At 41.8% G+C, this 21,846-nt stretch overlaps 1 protein-coding gene across 4 annotated transcripts in view; it reads right to left on the bottom strand.

The window, feature by feature from the left end:
• Positions 1-10,558: 10,558 nt before the first annotated feature.
• Positions 10,559-21,846, bottom strand: part of KIF1A (kinesin family member 1A) — a 331,661-nt gene continuing 320,373 nt past the window's right edge. For all 4 annotated transcript variants that reach the window (XM_056564691.1, XM_056564693.1, XM_056564694.1 and 1 more), the window contains 8 exons: positions 21,191-21,336; positions 20,328-20,540; positions 18,949-19,026; positions 17,470-17,594; positions 16,659-16,796; positions 14,252-14,444; positions 13,675-13,793; positions 10,559-13,203 (listed from right to left, as the gene is read on the bottom strand). In XM_056564691.1, the coding sequence (XP_056420666.1) occupies positions 13,161-13,203; positions 13,675-13,793; positions 14,252-14,444; positions 16,659-16,796; positions 17,470-17,594; positions 18,949-19,026; positions 20,328-20,540; positions 21,191-21,336 (1,055 nt within the window). In that variant the 3' untranslated portion in view covers positions 10,559-13,160. The remainder of the gene's footprint in view (positions 13,204-13,674; positions 13,794-14,251; positions 14,445-16,658; positions 16,797-17,469; positions 17,595-18,948; positions 19,027-20,327; positions 20,541-21,190; positions 21,337-21,846) is intronic.

Raw genomic sequence — 21,846 nt, 5'->3', positions numbered from 1 at the left:
CCCTCTGCCACCCAGGAATACTCCTCTACACCCTCTGTCACCCATGTAAACTCCTCTACACCCCTCTGCCACCCATGTACACTCCTCTACACCCCTCTGTCACACATGTACACTCCTCTACACCCCTCTGCCACCCATGTACACTCCTCTACACCCCTCTGCCACCCATGTACACTCCTCTACACCCCTCTGTCACCAATGAATACTCCTCTACACCCCTGTCACCCATGTACACTCCTCTACACCCCTCTGTCACACATGTACACTCCTCTACACCCCTCTGTCACCCATGTACACCCCTCTGCCACCCATGTACACTCCTCTACACCCCTCTGCCACCCATGTACATTCCTCTACACCCCTCTGCCACCCATGTACACTCCTCTACACCCTTCTGCCACCCATGAATACTCCTCTACACCCCTCTGTCACCCATGAATACTCCTCTACACCCCTCTGTCACCGATGTACACCCCTCTGCCACCCATGTACACTCCTCTACACCTCTCTGCCACCCATGAACACTCCTCTACACCCCTCTGTCACCCATGTACACCCCTCTGCCACCCATGTACACTCCTCTACACCTCTCTGCCACCCATGAACACTCCTCTACACCCCTCTGTCACCCATGTACACCCCTCTGCCACCCATGTATACTCCTCTACACCTCTCTGCCACCCATGAACACTCCTCTACACCCCTCTGTCACCCATGTACACCCCTTTGTCACCCATGTACACTCTTCTACACCCCTCTGTCACCCATGTACACTCCTCTACACCCCTCTGCCACCCATGTACACTATTCTACACCCCTCTGTCACCCATGTACACCCCTCTACACTCCTCTGTCACCCATGTACACTCCTCTACACCTCTCTGCCACCCATGTACACTCCTCTACACCCCTCTGTCACCCATGTACACCCCTCTACACCCCTCTGCCACCCATGTACACTCCTCTACACTCCTGTTACCCATGTACACTCCTCTACACTCCTCTGTTGCCCATGTACACTCCTACACCCCTATGCCGCCCATGTACACTCCTCTACACCCCTCTGTCACCCATGTACACTCCTCTACACCCCTCTGCCACCCATGTACACTCCTCTACACCCCTCTGCCACCCATGTACACAACTCTACACCCCTCTGCCACTACTGTAAACCCCTCTATCACCCCCTATACTCCTCTACACACCTGTCTCCCATGTACACCCCTCTGTTACCCCTTTATACCTATACGCCCCTGTATTCCTCCTTACTTGTAAAAGGGGAATCTGGAAGCTGATGCTGATAAAGTGCGGAGCCTAATAGGTTTGTTTTGCAGGTTTAATGGTGAAAAGTTGTGGCTGGAAGAAATGGTCAGGGCGGTTCGGACCAGACGAACGAAGCTGATCAGAGAAGACGTCACATGTGAGTTGCTGTATAAAGCAGCACTTTAAACTACATACCCACTGATAAATAGATATTGGAATTTGAAAATGAATTTTTCATTTTTTTTGCAATTTATACAGTTAATTTTAATATCGCCTGCTTACTTTTTTCTTTTTTTCTTTTTATTGCGCTTGGGGGGGCCTCAGATTTATTTTTGCCTAATGCCTCAAAAAGTTTAGAGCCACCTCTGGTACAGGTACTACTACTCCCATCATGGAACAGTGTGTTCCATGCTGTGAGTAGTAGTACCTAAAAAAAATTTTAAAAAGTTAAAAACACACATAATCTTATTCTTTTTTTAATGATACCCTACGGAATTTTAATAAAAGAGGTATCACCATCACTTTTTGGGATCGCTAAAGTCCAAAAAAGAATAAAACCCGCCTGAAAAAATGCCAAAGTTAATACCCACATGACGTTTTTCTTTTGACGTTTTTTCACTCCCATAGATTTCTATGGGAGAAGAACGCCAAGATTTTCCCGAAAAAACACCAAAGTCTCGACAAGAGGTCGTTTTTTAAAAACTGCCAAAAAGCCAAACTGAAAACGCCAAGTGGATTTGGCATTTTGCAGTTTATTATTGACTTGCAGCTAACATCTGGCCGCAGCGTTTTTTCACAAAAAAGAAACGCCATGTGGCAGAATGGGTGTTTTTAATGGCGTTTTTGTAAAAAAAAAAAAAAAAGTGGAAACCTAGCCTAATAGAGAACTTAAACATTGCTGCTGTGACATGAGTTGAATAAATCACCTTATTTGCTTGGATTTCCAGAGTGCTGCGTCATTCCTGTATTTGAGTGGACCGTGATCAAGTCTGGAACTCTGTCTCTAGCTGAATAGTGCTGCACATTACTTTTGGTTTTGTATGTTGATATACGGTATATAGAAAGGTGGCGTGAGGCTGCAGAAATGTTGCGCTTTGTTTGCTGAGGATGCAATAAACACTGCACTTTATTGAAACTGATTTTGGTCCATATGATGGCATTACGCAGTTGCTGCTGATTTGTTGTCTGCACATTTATTATGGGAATCTCCCATTCAGCCACATCTCAAATGTGCTCTATTGGGTTATGATCTGGAGACCGTGGAGACCATTGGACTCATCCTCTTCAATCTGGAATAATTTTGACATCATGTGATGTCTATTATCCCATGTGCCGTGTAATGTCATGTTGTATACTGTAAGTCCCTAGTCACACCTGACCCAACAGGACCAGAAAGAGCTTATCTTGAACCATGTATCTAACGAATTTAGTAGAATTCAGTGCTATCTAGACAGTTAGTGTAGAATGAGGGCATTGAACTAAAATAAGTACACTGCAAACACTCAAGAGAAAGGTGCAGAGCAACTCACCCGATAGATTGATAGCAGCAGGATGCTTCACTTCACGTCCATTCGGTGAACATGTAGGGAGGCCACAGATGAAAACGGGGAATCAGGCGTCGGACCACAGCCGTATCATACTGTTAGGTGCTTTGTCAGGCCCCTGCAGGGGCGTTAGGCCACAGCCGTATCACACCATTAGGTGCTTCATCAGGCCCCTGCAGGGGCCTGATGAAGCACCAACGGTGTGATATGGGTGTGGCCCGACACCTGATTCCCCAGTTTCCATCTGCCGCCTGGAGACCATTGGAGTACAGTAAACTCATTGTCATGTTCAAGACACCAGTTTGCGACAATGTGAGCTTTGTGACATGGAGCATTATCCTGCTGGAAGTAGACATCAGAAGATGGGTCCACATTGACCCATGCTTTCAGGAATCGAGATTCATCAGACCAGGCAACATACTTCCGGTCTTCCATTGTCCAGTTTTGGTGAGCCTGTGTGAACTGTACCCTCAGTTTACTGTTCCTAGCTTAGAGGAGTGGCACCTGATATGCTATAGCCCATCTGCTTCAAGGTTCAAAGTGCATTTAGTTATGGTATTCTGCATTTTTATCCACACATATGCCACTCACTCAATATTTTCTCTTTTCAGACCATTCTCTGTAAACCCTAAGATGGTTGTGCATGAAAATCCCATTAGATCAGCAGCTTCTGAAATACTCAGACCAGCCATCTGGCACCAACAGTTATGTCACATTTAAAGTCAACTAAATCTCCTTTCTTCCCCATTCTGATGGTTCATTTGAACTTCAGCAAGTTGTCTTGACCACCTCTATATGCTGAAATGAATTGAGCTGCTGCCATGTGATTCACTGGTAAGCTATTTGTGTTAACAAACAATTGAACATGTGTACTTGTTTATTGACCAGCAGCAATTCGCTACAGCAAGGTTCACTCTGCAATCACTGCTGCAGCCATACTATCCTCTGGGAGACCAGGATATGCCCCCTGGGTGTCAGTAATCGGACCCCCACTCATCTAGTATTAATGACATGTCCTAAGGAAAGGTCATCAGCAAGAAATGTCCTGCAAAATTCTGTTTACCTAACAGAATGAATGCTTATTTATAAAATGCACATACTAGTCAAGGCTGTTATGTAGTTTAGTCTTATAAGATTAAAGGGGTACTCCGGCCCTAAGACATCTTATCCCCTATCCAAAGGATAGGGGATAAGATGTCTGATTGTGGGGGTCCAGCCGCTGGGGACCCCTGCAATCTAGCATGCAGCACCCACCTGTGAGCACTGCAGGAAGCGCTGGAGGCTCCAAGTCTTATGCCTCCTGACCATGGCGACGGAGTATTGTGATGTCATGCTCCGCCCCCTCAATGCAAGTCTATGGGAGGGGGCATGACGTTACGATACTCCGTCCCTGTGGTCGGCAGGCATAAGACTAGGAGCCTCCAGCGCTTCATGCAGTGCTCACAGGTGCGTACCGCATGCTAGGTTGCGGGGGTATTCAGCGGGGGGGGACCCCCACCATCAGACATCTTATGCCCTATCCTTTGGATAGGGGATAAGATGTCTAAGGGCCGGAGTACCCCTTTAAATGGGAAAGAAGGGTCCACCATCATTATTCATAGGGATCTGCTACATTGTTGCAATGGTTGATTCATTGAACTTTATGCAAAGAACAAAACAGTCCAGTGCTGATATGTGCAAAAAATTATCCTTTATTGTTAAAAAGCCAGCATATCACAGGAAAGGTGACTCGTTTCAAGTGTGCTAATGTACACTCTTAGTCGTACAAGTACTTGTGTATGACTAAGAGTGTACATTAGCACTTGAAACAAGTCACCTTTCCTGTGATATGCTGGCTTTTTAACAATAAAGACTGGATCATTTTTTGCACATATCAGCGCTGGACCGTTCTGTTCTTTGTATCCTGTTCCTCAAGTGCCGGTCTGAGTCGCAGACGGATTTACACAGTGAGCTGGAGTGGGTCCATATTTGCATTCATTGAACTATGGTTTTTAGATTCCTGGAGATAAGATGTTGATCCCTGGATCTATTCTGATTCCTGTAAGATTATTTCCCCCTAATATGGAGCAAATAGCATCCAAATCATTGTTTTTTCTTCTTCTTCTTGTTCAACCCTATAGGATGATAGGTTGGACTTAAAGGGGTACTCCGCTGCTCAGCGTTTGGAACAAAATGTTCCCAACACTGGAGCCGGGAGCTCGTGATGTCATAGCCTGCCCCCTCGTGATGTCACGCCGCGTCCCCTCAATGCAAGTCTATTCGAGGGAGCCTTGCATTGAGGGGGCGGGGCTATGATGTCACAAGCTCCCGGCATCGACTACAGCTTTTGGAACTGAGCAGTGGAGTACCCCTTTAATGAACTCTCCCCATTCTAAACTATATAACTATGCTACCGTGATAAAAAAGACAAAAATTCAAAATACTTATTTGCATAACTGTCACATTTATTAATACAATAAGTATTCCCTAGATGTTTTATCCTTTCTTGACTAGATACGACTTACAACACAATTTCTCATAGAACGGTCTGAAAGGGAAAGGATTCAAAAAATGAAAAAGCCTTAACCTGTACAATCCTGTACCCCAAGAATTACATATCATAGTTACAAGACAGATAGCACAAGGCCGGTGGTGGTTACCAAAGAAACGGGGCTAAGATAAATGGACAAGACAACTATGGTCTATCACATACCGAAAGCCCAAATAAAAAGACTTTGGAGAGAGAACAATTTTAAACTTTTTGTTCAAATATTTATTGTTCATACTTTCAATTATCTTTTTTTCCATAAATTATAAGATTTCTAAAGAATTTGGCCCAAAACACATTAAGTTCCATTGGTTACAGTACCATATAATGTAGCAGAACTAACACAATGAGGCACTCATGTGTGCTGTTATCTTACACAGTTCTTATCCTCTTATAACATATACTTCATTCTCTTATACCGAGAGTTGACAGATTGTTTACTGGTGCGTACTGTTAGACACTTTACATTGTATATTGTGATTTACAGCATACACAGTGATCACTCATGCACTGTACAGTGAGAAAAATTAAATGAGCATGTGAAGGTCATATATTAGTTTACATACAATTCTAGACTACTCCCGCTCTCAGTCATTGCCGTATACAATAGGGGATAGAGTGGCGGTTCAAAGCAAGGATTTTACAGTACCCTCAAAACAAGAACTGTGCCACATAAAATAATAGACAGTTGTATCAATAGTAATCTCCTAAATAATTTGTCATCTGTCTCTTGCCGAAAGGATCTCGGGGAAATTCATGTTCTCTTAGATGTTACGAGGTAATTGCTGCCAACACGCCAACAAGCTGGAGGTACACTTTAATATCAGTACAGTAATAAGGTCTTTGTAACACTGGCTGGGGGCGTTACGACTGGATTTAGAGCTGTTACTGCTGATTTTAGAATGCACTCAATACTCTGCCGTGCCGAAAAAATTGCCTTACTTTAGACTAGGATTGTTGCTATGATGGCTCTTTTTATCATACTGAGCTTTTTACTGGGCAACCCGAGCAAATTGGAAAGCGGCCCTAATTTATACAGACCAAAGTATTTTAAAGGGGTACTCCGCTGCTCAGCGTTCGGAACAAACTGTTCCGAACGCTGGAGCCAGCGCCGGGAGCTCATAACGTCATAGCCCAGCCTCTCATTATGTCACACTGTGCCCCTTCCATAGACTTTCATTGAGGGGGCGGAGCATGATGTCAAGAGGGGGCGGGGCTATGACATCACAAGCTGCCGGCGCTGGCTCCAGCGTTCGGAACAGTTTTTTCCAAACGCTGAGCTGGGGAGTACACCTTTAAGGTTGAGCTGTCAGTTTTGATTTGGGCCATTTACTGTGGTTTTGCTCATCTCAAGGGGAATGGGGAGTCTTACAGGCATGCAAGATCTTCTTGAGTCTAAATAGGTTGTTCAGGATGGAAGGATCACCAAACCATGTTATAGGTATTTTTCCATTTGTTGCCTCTTCTGGTATCTATTCATTTTGGATGAATTCTTAAAAGAGAAAATAGATTTCTCAGATTATAGAGAGGACTGGCTTTTGGCTACAGTACTCTAACTATTTTCGGTTGTTCATTTTGACCAAACATTGCAGTAATTGTGTTATCAGTACCCAGCTGGGGTACTCCGCTGCTAAGCGTTTGGAACAAACTGTTCCGAACGCTGGAGCCGGCGCCGGGAGCTCTTTACGTCATAGTCCCACCCCCTCATGACATCACGTCCTGCCCCCTCAATGCAAGTCTATGGGAGGGGACATGACAACTCCCATAGACTTGCACTGAGAGGACGAGGCGCAACATCTTGAGGGGGCGGGGCTATGACGTCACGAGCTGCCGGCTCCAGTGTTTGGAACAGTTTGTTCCAAACGCTGAGTAGCGGAGTACACCTTTAAATGTAATATCTGATATACTGTCCACTGATGTAATACATGTGTAGATGTGTAGTGAAGTTTCCACCTAGTGACTTTTTTTTTAATAGGAAAAAGAGCAGTAGGTTATAATGGGAAGCATTAAGAGATACAGAGTGAAAACATCAATACTTTCCGCACATTTAGCTGCACTGTATTTCAACATCTAATTAATAAAAATTACATTGTCAAAATTACAGTGCATAAAGAAAGCATAGTTGTACCATAGTGAGTAAAATACATACATATTTAAATAATTAGGGTTGATGTACATGCTCATATGGGAAGGTGGTAAAGCCAAAGATCTTTCAGGAGACAGTGTGCTGTGTAGAATGATTGAATTATTGGGAATCTTATTGGGAATTTCTAGACAATTGTTAAATATAAATAGAATTTCTATCTGGATCTATCGTATAAATCCAATGGCTTTTCTTGATATGCGTGTATACTAGGCGTTTTGACTTTATTGTTAAGCCACAAGTCTCAACATCATGTTCCAGGTAATAGAGCCTGACCTGAAAGGAAAACTAATGCTGTAAGTAGCCACTAGCTGTTGCCTTCTCCAGTCCAAATGGTTTAAAAACTTTATTACATAGATTTACCTTCCTGCCCAAACTATTGTCCACTAAGTGAAGTAGACAGGTGTGCAGTCCCCATAACCCTAGCATGTATGACCCTCTAAAAAAAACTATACAAGACAGCGTATGTGACACATGGGAGAAATTACATTATATTGTTAAAGTTCTGAAATAAGGCTCTTAAAATTAAATTGAAATAAAAAAATGTATTTTATATATGTATGTTTTTTTTTATTTGTTGTTTTTTCTAGTTTTTCTTAAAATCTTGCAGTTCTTACATGGACTACTCGGCCTCACAATAGACTGACACTTTCTGTTCTGTAGAGCTCTTTTCTCAGTGGTCATTTGAGGTAACACTTCTATTATAAAGCTAGAAGCAGATAACACAGGATCCAGCTTTAAAAGGGTATCCAAAGGATAGGGGATAAGATGTCAGATCGCGGGGATCCTGCCGCTGGGGACTCCAGGGATCTTGGCTGCGGCACCGCGCTTTCATTACTGCACAGAGCGAGTTCGCTCTGTGTGTAATGACGGGCAATACAGGGGCTGGCGCATCGTGACATCATGGCTCCGCCCCTTGTGACGTCATGGCCCGCCCCCTCAATACAAGTCTATGGGAAGGGGCGTGGTGGCCATCATGCCCTCCCACATAGACTTGCATTAAGGGGGCGGGCCGTGATGTCACCAGGAGCGGAGCCATGACGTCACGATACTCCTGCCAATGTATAGCTCGTCATTACGCACAGAGCGAACTCGCTCTGTGCAGTAATGATAGCGGGGTGCTGCAACCGAGATCCTGGGGGTCCCCAGCGGCGGGACCCCCGCGATCTGACATCTTATCCCCTATCCTTTGGATAGGGGATAAGATGTCTAGGGGCGGAGTACCCCTTTAACTATAGGTGATGTTCACAGCTTACTTCCTCCCCCTCTCTGCTTGTGAGGTCACAGAACAAACCTAGAATACTTTCCCAAAAATGTCAATCAGTTAGCTCCAGACTACATGTTCCTATAGTCCATGTGCCTGCTGTAAAGAATATCTATAAGTGCTTTTAACAGAGCAGAGCTAGTTGGTTGCCCCCATAACCACGTACAAGAAATAGAATACAAATCATAAAACAAAAACAGATTAGAAAAAAAATGTATCAGTATTGGCTTTCAATTAATAAACCGAAATCTAGGTGATATATTTCCCTTAAAGGGGTACCCCGCTGCTCAGCGCTCATCCGCCATGCCCCCTCCCATAGACTTGCATTGAGGGGGCGAGGCGTGACATCATGAGGGGTGGGGTTATGACATCATGAGCTTCCGCCTCCTGCGTTCGGAACAGTTTGTTCCAAACGCTGAGCAGCGGCGTACCCCTTTAAGGGAAATCAAAGCGCTGATGTTATATAATATTATTAATTTGGCCAAAAGTTTATTCGAGTACTTTTGTCACTGGAAGAACTTTAAAGGCAAATGTAATGTATGTTGTGTATGAATGTCCCTAATAGCAAATCTCAAATAAACCATTCTTATAATTATTATAAAGGCCACCATACTATACTGACATGATGTAATAAATAACATTGAAATACCTAAACTATATTAACGTATCTGAAACACTTTTCACGTACTCCTTTTTACATACATTATATATTATACAACAGGTGATCATAATAGTATCTGCCAATCATAGAAACATTTTAAACATAACCGGTCATTTTATTTTACTTTCTATATTTTGAGTTTCTTCCATTTAAGGCATATTAAGAAGAACAAATGTAACCGCCACAACTGTAAAATGACCTATTCCTTGTTCGAATCTAGTTACAGTAAATATACAATCTGGAAATTGATATACTATGCAGGTAGGTGACTGTCCTTAAAATTAATATAGTGACTGAGGGAAGGGATTTGTAATATATTCTACCGTGCCATGTTATGTCAAGTGTTCAAATATACATAGAAAATAAAAAGTGAATATACAAAGCTGGGCTATAAGCTAATAACTAGATATACTGTGTATATACATCACTATACTACTCTGCAATACATATAGAAGTAGTCATGTGCAACAGCACCAAATTAGTATCGGAGTAATATAGGTGACAATAAAACTCTTTGAAAAATCCAGCTGTGACGTTGTACACTTTAATATGTATTTGACTGAGCTGGGCTCCACCAGCTATATAATACAGATTTGGGTACCCCTAGCTGTCAGGCACTCAGATAATGCCCAATTATATATAATTCTGTTCAGTTACTCGTGCTTTATAGATTTAACAGAATTAAACAGCATTTCCATGGTGATAAATTTTCTTAAAGGGGTACTCCGCTGCTCAGCGTTTGGAACAAACTGTTCCGAACACTGGAGCCAGGGCAGGGAGCTAGTGACGTAATAACCCCACCCCCCTCATGATGTCACATCCCGCCCCCTCAATGCAAGTATATGGGAGTTAGCGTGATGGCTGTCACGACCCCTCCCATAAACTTGCATTGAGGGGTGGGGCATGACATCTTGAGGGGGGCGGGGTTATTACGTCACTAGGTCCCTGCCCCGGCTCCAGCGTTTGGAACAATTTGTTCCAAACACTGAGCAGCGGATTACCCCTTTAAAACAATAGGGAAACATTAATTCCACTTTTTTCATACACCAAAAACATATTTTTTCCAGTATCCATAGTGAGTAGGTCACCAAGGTCAGTTCTTATTGTGACGCTGGTGTCACTGCATTGAATAAGGAAGCTGACAACTTTTAATGGCAAATGTTTAACGGATCATTCCTCACATGAATTTATTTTGCCAACAAACTTGTGTAGAAACATGACGAGTGACATCTCTGTTATTTCTTGCTGGCCTGACTGGAACACAAATCTGATTGCGAATATTATACTATAACCGTAACAATATACATAATTCTGTATCCCACCAATCATTGACATTACATTAACAGATAATACACTACAGCCATTGTTTAGTTTAAAAGCAACAAGATTCTCACCCAAGCAGCAAAGCAATAGTGCATGTAGGAATTCTCTTAGGACACTAGGTACAATTTACAATGATTCTTCTTGATTCCAGAAGGCCGCACTTCACATAAATGTGGACAAGGGTTTTATAAAATTCATGACCCTTATTCTCATAATTCGGAGAAAAAGTAATGAATCAAATAAGGACAATTTAACTACATTAATGGAAAGGTGAATGTAACAGAGAGGTAGGCCGTGTAGCTGCTATGAGGTCTCTGGAACACTTTAATGGGTGGTGATAGATAACCTGTGCAGGGACCCCTCTATGTAGGTCCTACAGAGTTATCAATTGAAAGTGTGGAGGAGTCTGGCATTATGGAAGGAGATGGAAGCAAATGGGTATCAACTCCTTCTATTCTGTGTGTAAACCAGCAGCAGAAGACGGACCAATTTTTCCTCTTTGCTAAGCGTCGTACTCACATATTATCGAACCCAATTTCCTTGGTTTCTATGTTTTCTCATATGAATGATGTCTCATATGAATGAAGTCATTTTGATCAGAAGTCGCTCTTGTCGGGACATGAGGTATAGCTAGATGTCATGCATCCTGGACTGTATCCTCTGTAGGTTTTCTGGCCTAAGATATACATTTGTCCATGTGAAAGATGATATGACTTAGTAGTCTCTAAGGCTGGTTGACCCTGAGACAATATCAAGTCCTCTTAGCTGGTGCAATGGAATTCCAAGCATGACATATAACAGAGCTAACATCCAAACAAGAGTGGTTCACAATCATCCACCCATTAACCATACTATACTTGCTTATAGCTGGTTCTTTACATTTATTTGTTTGTTATATACCTTGAGTTCTTTTTGCTGCTTTTTCATACTGTCAGTTATTATATATGAGAAGGCAATGGGGGTAAGAAAGTAGAGTCCTATACACTGGTTCTTATGGGATTTATACTTAAAGTGCATAAGAATAAAGAAACCATTGTAAATAACTTTACCCTTCTTTGGTTTATAAGTGCATGGCCTATCTTTGGATTGCCGTAAGATATTGGTGCCTTTTGTTTTCTGGATCATCATCATGAGATTAAACTTAAAAATCCATTGACTCTTATAATGGAGGCATAACTGGAAATACAATTATCTGATATAAATGACTTTGTAAATTTAGGTAGTGGTAATCCTTATGAGAATTACTGACATATTCATACATGAATATCACCATGAGATATTCGGCTACTGACAATTTACAACAGAATCCAAGAGCATAATGACGCTTAATGATTTTTGAAGAAAAGGATAATATCTTTTAAAATAACCCCTCGATTAATACTAAGTATAAATGCTCAGATAAACACATACATATAGCTAAAGCATAATTTTGCTCTAGCACAAGATAGTTTTGTATTATGCTAGCCAGCAAGTCCTAGTATAATTTCATTTTATGGAGACAAAATTCTAAATGTTCTAGTTCTTGTGCCTTCTTATGTTTTACGGGATTTATTTGTTAACCCTGTAAGCTTGCTGCCTTATATATCCACTTAAAAATCTAAGATGCTGCGACATACTATGCTTCAAGAAGTGTAGGAGCGTGAGGATGAGTAGCTTTTGTGTTGAGCGTGATCTTACAAAGAGAGAAGAATATACAATGCAATGGGCAGCCATAAACACCCTAATGTGCATCCTAAGTAAGAAGCTTATCAACATTTATCAATAAAGAACTTTGAAGCCCCCCTAAATCCTCAATGTGATGTCTCAGAATTCAGAAGCCATAGACTGATGAGTATTTAGACTAGAATTTACCCACCTTCGCATTGTGTAAGGGATGATGGGTGTTGGTTAGGCATTGGTACAGAGGGCACATAATTCTCTTATAAGTAAGGTGTCCTAAATGCCAACCCATAACATGAATTCTGCTTCATATTTTTTCCCCATCTTGCTCTTTCTTTATCTGTTATTCTGGTCACTACATTGAAACGTGTTTACAAATTATGACTATTGAAACCAGACAAACATTGCTAAAGCCATCTAAGATCTTCATGAATATAGACACCAAACCAATATGCTCCCTGCCCATGGTATAGTTAGGAAAGATAGGGAAAATAGGCAGTAAAGAGTGCAGCACATCGGGTTTCCCTAAACCAGGTGGGGGCACCATGAGACTCCCCAGATGTTGTTAAGGTATAAATCTTAGGATGACTATAGCTATTTTCATTAACATCTGGACAGTCTGAAGATACTTCCCTAGGCAATGAAAAAAGTGCAGATCATCAGTGGGAGCAGAAATGAGTGTGGGGTACAGAGGATAGGGGTTTTGTAATGTGCAGGTATGGGGAGAATGAATTCATGGTTTAACAAGTTGATAAAAATAGAGAGCGGGTATTCCATTAAATTCTCATTTGGGCTGTTCTGCGTCGAGACAGTTTGGACCTAAGAGAGGAGCAGAGAAACAAAGAAAAGAAAGGAAGAAAGTAACTTAGAGATGTGTTGTCTTCTATTGTACAACTTACACTGAGAATATAAGATGAATCATAGATCTGATTTATTGTATTCTATTCTACTCTAATCCATTCTTCTATGAGTCCTATAGATAAACATAAGGCAGTCGGCTATATCTAATCGAGTTCATAGTAACACATGAAACCCTGTAGTTCAGGAATAAATAAATAATATCATTTAGTTTACTAATAGTAAATTGTGTCATCTTTAATATACTACAGCAATTGATCACAGATTTAATAAATATATGTTTATAAATATTTAAATATGTCTTTGAGCAGGACCCCATCCAGTCTGCACCACCTTAATAAAGAATCTCTGTAAAAATGTTCAGAAATGATCATCTCAACCCCTGCAATGTAGAGGACCTTCCATCCCCTGTAATCCATCACACAGCCTCACCGAATGGAGCCAGCCAGAAGAGGGTTGAAGGCGTAGAGCCAGTCGTGCATGTCCTTATCATTGCTGGCCTGCAGCAGAATGCCACGGTGTTGTGTGCATACAGCAAAAGTATTGGGAGTCTGCAGAAGAAAACACATAGATTAGATTACATAGATTCAGTGTACACTAGATTTAAAGCTTGTCATAGATTTTAAATTCTTAGCTGTCAGCCAGACCTCCATTCACCGAATAATGTCCCACATTCTCCCCATACATATGAATGCTCGGCTTGGCCCAACATACATGTGATATCTATGTCCTTGGGCATGTTGATATCTATGTACTGAATCATAAAATGAGTATTTGAAGGAGTTGTACATTTAAGACAATTTTGGAGAAAAGTCTCTCTTTCCATTGGTTAGCTGATTGTAGATTTCTTTTCAGGACACTCTCTAAACACCTGGTTTTATTTTCTTTAGGATTTCTTTTTTTTATCAGCTAAGTACCTGAGAAGGTATTCAATATGAAAAACACCTGCACAACCTGTAACAACACCATGCCTCCACCCATATCATGAGTCAATACAGTATGCCCTTACCTTCAGCATGGCCTGTTGATCCTCACTGTACTCCACTTGGGCCTGTGAGAGGTTAAGGATGGCTCTCTCCACTGGATCCCGATCATTGTTATAGATGTAGACATATGGACGTCTAACCACAACGTACCTCTTAACCCAGCCCCCTGTATGGGGTTCAAGAAAGTGCAGGTACCCCTTCTTAGAGACAATAGGGCTGTAAGAGGAATGGAAGAAAAAAAGTGTTATTTCTAAAAGATGTTTAACAGATGTGTACTGTCTAATTGATAATGTTAAGTCTGTGAGCCTGAAGCTACTTTCACGCTGTGTTAAGCAGTGTCCTCTTTCCATATGCATCATGTGCATATGTGTAAATGTGCTCATAGGCTCACCTGACAGAAGCCAAGATAGTGTCTTTTTTAGCTCTGTCAGGCCAGTTCAGGATATATGATTATTTTTTTTGCCTTATGGAATAGTGCAGTTGAATGCAGAGTGAAAACACATATACTGAGCAGTATAAATTTTTTTCACGCAGGAGCCTATAATGTCAGAATATGCCCTTACAGTGGTATTGCAATAATATCTATCCAACCAAGAGACGCAGCACTCCAGAAGTCAGCAAACGTGTATATTTTTACCATGTGAATATTTATGTATGAGTACAGAAATATGTGTGTATGTGTGTGTATATATATATATATATATATATATATATATATATATTTCTGTACTCATACATAAATATTCACATGGTAAAAATGTTTCATAAGTTCTCAGTGCAGTTCTGGAATGATATTTTATATACAGTACAGGGCTATATAATATAACTTCAGAATTATTCAATTATGCTTATTGCCCATGTGTAATGTCCGTTTATTGTTTTTTGCATTTTTCTGTTTAGGTGCGTATTCACACACTAGTTTTTTCTGAGCAGTTTGCTATTCTCCCTGGATGGGGAATCGTTAATGCTCAGAACCAATGAGATCTCGGGTGTGTCTATTTTAACCAGAGTTCTCCTGCATTCTCTGCTGGTTATTTCATGCAATTATGCTACTATGATGTCTGTTTGTGCAATAATGCTACTATGATGTCTGTTTGTGCAATACTCTTACTATGTCTGCTTGAGCATTTACCTTGTATTTATCTTGTGATTTTATCTGAGTTTTAGCCATAGTTAAATAGTCTTGTTTACTGTAGATTTTAGTGTGTTTCATTTGTCGGTTTTAGGATTAGTATGTCCGTTCTGCTTAGTCTGTGTTCAGACTGTGTTAGTCTAGTGTTACCTGTGCTCTGTATGTAATTATTCTTGTTTGGTATCTTAGAGTCTGTTCAGACTTGCCCAGTTTTAGTCTAGTTTTTCCTGTTCTCTGTACATAATAATTCCTGTTTGGTTTCCTGGAGTCTATTTTGACTCATCCGGTTCTAGTCCTGTGTTTCGTGTTTTCATATTTCTGTTTCCTACTAGGTCAGAATTCTGATCACACAGTGGTGTGTGTGCCCTGCTGGCTAGTACTCTATTTGGCTTTATTATGCCATCTACTCCTTTTGTGGAGTGGGGTGTCCAGTTTGTTTGTTCTGTTTCCCAGCGTGAACAGTGTCCTATGTTCCTGATCAGTTTAGTGTCTAGTTTTCAGTTCTTCTGCTCATCCCCTGCAATTCCTGGTTTCTGCTGTATACTCGTACCATGCCTAGTCTTGTTCATTCATCCATGTCTGCTGTTTATCTGTATTCCGGTTTGTGAACTGTTTGTTAATACACTATATTCTGTCCTGTTAGTATTGGTATCCAGTCTGTTTTATGTGTTCTGTTTCTGGCCTTCAACCAACTATGTATATTATTTGTTTTTACGCCACTGCACTGTAACGCAGGGAGGGACCAGCTCCAAGTTGTCAATTCACCACTTTGGGTGTATGGGCAAGTAGGCAGGGAGGTGTATCACTAGGGACAGCTTAGGGCTCACTCTCCCTGTCCACCCAGTTGGTCATGACACCATGACTATTTGAGACTTGACCAAAAACCACTGGTGTCTTCCAGAGTTACTCATATCCCTCTTCTTCATCTACATCTTCTCCCGGATCTTGGTCAGACTTAATGGACATACTATATGTTTTTTTAATTCCATACTGTGCAACTTTGAAAGGCATTACATTTATATTGTCCTTTAGGATATAAATGTCTAATATCTATCTACAGTATCAGCTGAGGAAAAATAATTAAACAAAGTACCTACCTTTTAAAGACTAGATAAAGTGGTTGCTCTGCACCTCTGAGGTTTCCTTGCCCCATGACTAATATTGATTATATGACAATATAAGAATATTTCTTAAATACTGGATCTAACACATTTCCAGTTATGCATACAGTATGTATATATTACTAACACCAGTACTGCTTGGGAGTAATAGTACCTCCAGTCCAATTTCATACATACCTGACCCGTATCTCTTGTATGTCAGGATTAAACAGTCTAAGAGGGATCTTGATTCCATCACTAGGAGACTTTTGCAGCTCCCCTGAAGGGCTTGGAGGATCCCTCTCTGGGCTAAATGCACGGGGGAGAGGCTGGGGGCTGGAATGTTTAGAAGAGTGGAGTTACATTAGAATATTGATATGTAGTAAAAACATGTACAATAAAATCTTTATCTAATATCCTGTCATTTGAAAAAATGTGACATGTCAAAGGTTTAATTTCACAGGGGTCTGACTATTCAGACCTCCGCCAATCAGGAGAACAAGCCAGGAGAAGTCTGCACTACTGCACACTCCTCTTCCTGCCTTTGTGTCACATGATCGAGACACGCTTATAGACTTATATGGCGAGTTTTTCTGTGTCATGTGATAGTCAGGAGAGAACACACTAAGCTTGAACTTCTCCTGACTAGTCCTCCTAAACTTGGGAGGTCTGAACCCTCAGACCCTTGCCGATCAAAACGTTTGACATGTCGCTAGGACATATCAAACGTATAACAAATGACATTGCCCATTTAAAGAATTCAAGACAGAAATAACCCATTTCATATTATGTAAAGTACATCTAGAATTATTATTATATTTCTTTGCGCAAATCCCACACAGATCACCATTATCTTTTTATCCTACATTTGACAATGAGAGATCAAATCAACTTCCTGCAGCCTGTCAAGGTTATTACTATACAGTCATCTACCTCTGTCCCCTCTCATCTGTGGAGTAATGATGCTGCCTCATTGCTTTCTACACTCTGACTGGTGGTCTATACTGACCTGGTCTCTGGGCTGCAGTATCGTCCTTCTACCAGGGAGGGGCAGGTACTAGAAGGTGTAAGGGTTGAGACCCCAAGGCCAGGAAGAGAGGAGTCACGTAGGAGCGTTACTGACATCTCAGACAGCTGAAAAAAACAGTATGACAAGTTATTCCTTATCTCATATGTAAATAGCACCACTTACCATGCAGTGCTGTACACAATATATCTTGTTACGGATTTTCTATCCAGATATGTGGATGGAAAGTTCACAGAAAAATAAAATAGCAACAAAGTATACAGATATTAACTAGGGATGTCCCGATACCGATACTAGTATCGATATCGGAGCCGATACTAGCCATTTCTCTGGTATCGGGGACTTGTTCAATGTACCCGATACCAAATCCGATACCTGCTGCCGCTCCGCTGCCCGTTCTCCCGTCCTCCCGTCCGCATCATGGCGTTCCATGGAGGAGCATGTGACATGTCACTCCACCTCCCCCACTGCGCCCAGCGTAATGCTACGGAGGAAGCAGAGTGACGTGTATGTCACATGCTCCTCCATAGGACGCCATGATGCGGACGGAAGAAAGGGGCAGCAGCAGCCGACAGAGGACAGCCGCAGGTGAGCTGTTTACAAGGGTGGGGGCTGTGGTCTACAGGGGGCCTGCTACTAATGTCAAAATTGGGCCCTGCTGTTTACAAGGGGGGCTGCGGTCTACAGGAGGGCTGCTACTAACATCTGCAGGGGGCTGCTGTCTAAAGGGGGGCTTGCTGTCTACAAGGGGGGCTGCGGTCTACAGGGGGCTGCATCTAATGTCTACAGGGGGTGCCTGCTGTCTACAAGGGGGGGCCTGCTGTCTCTAGGGGGGCACTGTCTACAAGGGGGGACTGCGTTCTACAGGGGGGCTGCTACTAATGTCTACAGGGGGTTGCTGCTAGTGTCTGCAAGGGGATACTACCTCATATTAAAGGCAATCTTACAGCAGTCACCTGCACTGACTTGAATTTATAGGTAGATAGTGCAGGTGACCCGGTTTCTACTGCTGCTCACCTTGTGGTCATCGGTTTCGCCGCCAATGCAAATTTTTTGTTCTGCCCAATGGAGAAGAGAGAAATCTTGGCTCATACTACAGCAGCCGCCCCCATTGCGCACAACAAGGAACCCACATATCATACGGTAAGCAGCGCCAGAGACTGGGTCACCCTGGTGTCAAGATTCCCTTTAAAATAAAAGTACTAGTACTTGGTATCGGCGAGTACTAGAATTAAAGTATCGGTATTTGTACTCTGTCTTAAAAAAATGGTATCGGGACATCCCTAATATTAACAAATCTTGTCCACAAGCTACAAAAATTTTCTTCACCAAAATCTACATAATATTTAGCAAATATTAGGTCAGATTTGCTGGGGAATTATTACAGCAAATCCGACTTGTGTGAATGTGAACTCGTCCTAAATACATTATATTGAGATAGATGCATTGTCCTTTTCTCACCTTGCTTTCACTTGCACTCACACACACATGACTATAAGTGTATTCTCTGTTGAAGGTATGGGTGAGGAGACGAAGACACTGCAAAACATATGATGACATTAGAAATATAAACATTTCAGCATTATTATTTCAAAACAAGACAGCATTTAAATGATATACAATGATTTAACACAAGATATGTTTACATATGTTTTTGGCTGTCCCCAAAAAACTGTTGGGTCAATGTTTGTGACCTAATCCTGTTGGGCGTCTTTCTGCCATATGTAACTAGCATCAATGGCATAAACTATTGCATATTGAAGTGTAGGAGACTGGCAGCGGCAGATAAACTTGTTTTGGCAGATTATGTTGCAGATTCTGTTTTCCATGACATCCATATGACATCTTTCTTAGGCATATAAACAGGAGTTGTTCAGAGGGAAGTCAGGGCAACCCTTATACAATACTGAAATATACTTGTATGGTTTTGTTATATTAACCCTTCAGAGTGGTGACAAGGTACTTTTAGTGCTCTTACTGCTGTTATTGCGTCCCTGAGAGCATCCCCCATGGTGCACAGCTGTTTCTCATTCTCTAAATTTTAGGGAACAGGACCACAGATGGGCTCTTTTGCCAGTAGGACACACAGGCACTTCCTTTTCCTTTCTTTTCCTGCCAGACCAAGCAAATACTCCTCTTTGCTATGCAATGACAATGTGCTGGAGAAAGTTTTTAGTGCTTAAAGGGAACCCGTCATCACTATTTATGCTGCCTGGACCATAAACCACTTGGGTGGGGACCACCCCAATGACTTATGGTTAAGGCAGCATGAACATGATTTTCCCTTTAAAGCTGGACAGACACATATAAAACCTTAAAGGGGTATTCCGGGCAAAAACATTTTATCCCTTATCACACCCCCTCCCATAGACATGAATGGAGGGGGCGTGGCGTGATGTCACGTCCCCAGTCCCGGAAACCTGGAGGTTTCTGAAACTGGAGATTCAGCACCTGTCTCAGCAGCGCCCATCCCCCCCCCCCCCCCCCCCCCCCCAGCAATCTGACATCTTATCCCCTATCCTAGGGGATAAAATGTTTTTGCCTGGAGTACCCCTTTAAGACTGAAAAAGAATCGGGCAGTTTAAATCCAACATGCCTGATCCCTCTCTTCCCTGACATCTGCTGTTGGGAGATTATCAGGTTTGGCCCATAAATACCTGTGCATGGCCAGCATTACTTAAAAAAAAGTTTCAATTATGCTACATAAATTTTTTATTTTTTTATTTTGAGAATCACAGGAAACCTCTTAATTTTAGGATATCAGACACATCAATACAATCCATGTTATTATGCTGGACTAGATACATTAATAAATAAACATTTCAGAAACAGTCCAGTACCTTGGCAGCCAGCTCTTTTTGTCTTTCACTAGCCATCTCCAGAGGATTTTCCTCCATATTTGGGGAGCCTTCCTCTTGGAGCTGTGCCAGCTGACATGTGGGACTGAGTGGAAGCATCTCATCTGTAGGCGAAGGAGTAAGAGTGTCTGTTGCTCCCCTGAGTGTGGCTTCCAGTTTCTCACGTAGCAATAGGTAATGTCGAGTCCTCTCAACCTAAAAAAGTGCAATGATAAGACCATAAGAAGCAGTAGAGTGGTGCAGCGAAACACATTGCATCTTGGTCAATAAATCCATTTTATGGTTCCCGTTTTGTCTTCTCTGGGTCCGTCAGCACCACCCAAATCTTGCTGTCTACCATTTAGAAGCCTGCACCACTCTACTGCAGAATTGAAAAGCTTGACGGCTGCAGACGGTTCCCTATTTGATATATCTACATACGCTCATCATTGTTGTGTATGATCTACACAACTACACTGGGTAAGTGGCTGTGATTCATTCTACCCCTACCCAACCTCCGCTGCTGTTTTACGCTATGGAGCGCTCCTCCCTTCTCTTTTACGATACAGAGGTAGTGGTGGTTACCTTGGTCAGGCCTCCATAAATCAGCCACTTTATTGAATTTACAGTATATATATATGTGATCAGCAAAAAATAAGATTGAAAACTGGTCCACAATTTTATTTGACTGCCATTCCCCAACACAAAAGGGGATTGGGGGGGAATGACACAGTCTTGTACAAAAGGGTTTATACTTAAGGCTTATATAAAGATCTTCATGATACAGACAATGCACTCAGCATACCATGAACAGTCTGGTGTTTTCTATGTGGGAAATATGATAGGTAAAAGGACCAGGGATATACCTCCTGAAGTAGGCTGAGCTTCTCCAGTTCCCACTGATGATCAAGGATTAAGCTGTCACTCCGTGGCCTCCAACCTGCAAGGTTCTCTTCACCCCGCACATATGCCACAGAAGTATCTAGCACACGTCTGCGTCTTCTCTGCATCCCTAGGTAAATGTGACAGAAAGGTAATTTAAACACACATATAGAATGGGCCTCAATTGTGAAGCATTTAAAAATATTCATCTGTTTAATTTTCAACTATACTACCATATTATATCTAGTGATGAGCGGCATATGTCTTATTCGAATTTGCGATATTTCGTGAATATATGGACGTATATTCGTCCTATATTCACGAAATTCGCATATTCAATATATATTCGTGGTTATTTTCACATGCGCGTGTGCGCATGTGGATAACTATCTATCTATCTATCTATATTATCTATCCATCTATCTATTTCCTAATATTCTTTAGTGACGATATTCGCGAATATGATATTCGCATATTCTCATATTTGTGAAAATTCGCTCTCCAGTCTAACACAGTAAATAGGATAGGAGCCTTCTTTAGACCACAAGCTGGAAGCAGGGAGGGATGAGATTACTGTCATGTGTTCTGTGGGAAAAAAAATTACAAATATTCATAATTGCGAATATATAGTGCTATATTT

This window comes from Hyla sarda, chromosome 3 (assembly GCF_029499605.1).
Source record: "Hyla sarda isolate aHylSar1 chromosome 3, aHylSar1.hap1, whole genome shotgun sequence".
Classification (NCBI taxonomy): domain Eukaryota; kingdom Metazoa; phylum Chordata; class Amphibia; order Anura; family Hylidae; genus Hyla; species Hyla sarda.
The sequence above is the reverse complement of the archived record's forward strand: the minus strand, read 5'-3'. Positions and strand labels throughout refer to the sequence as shown.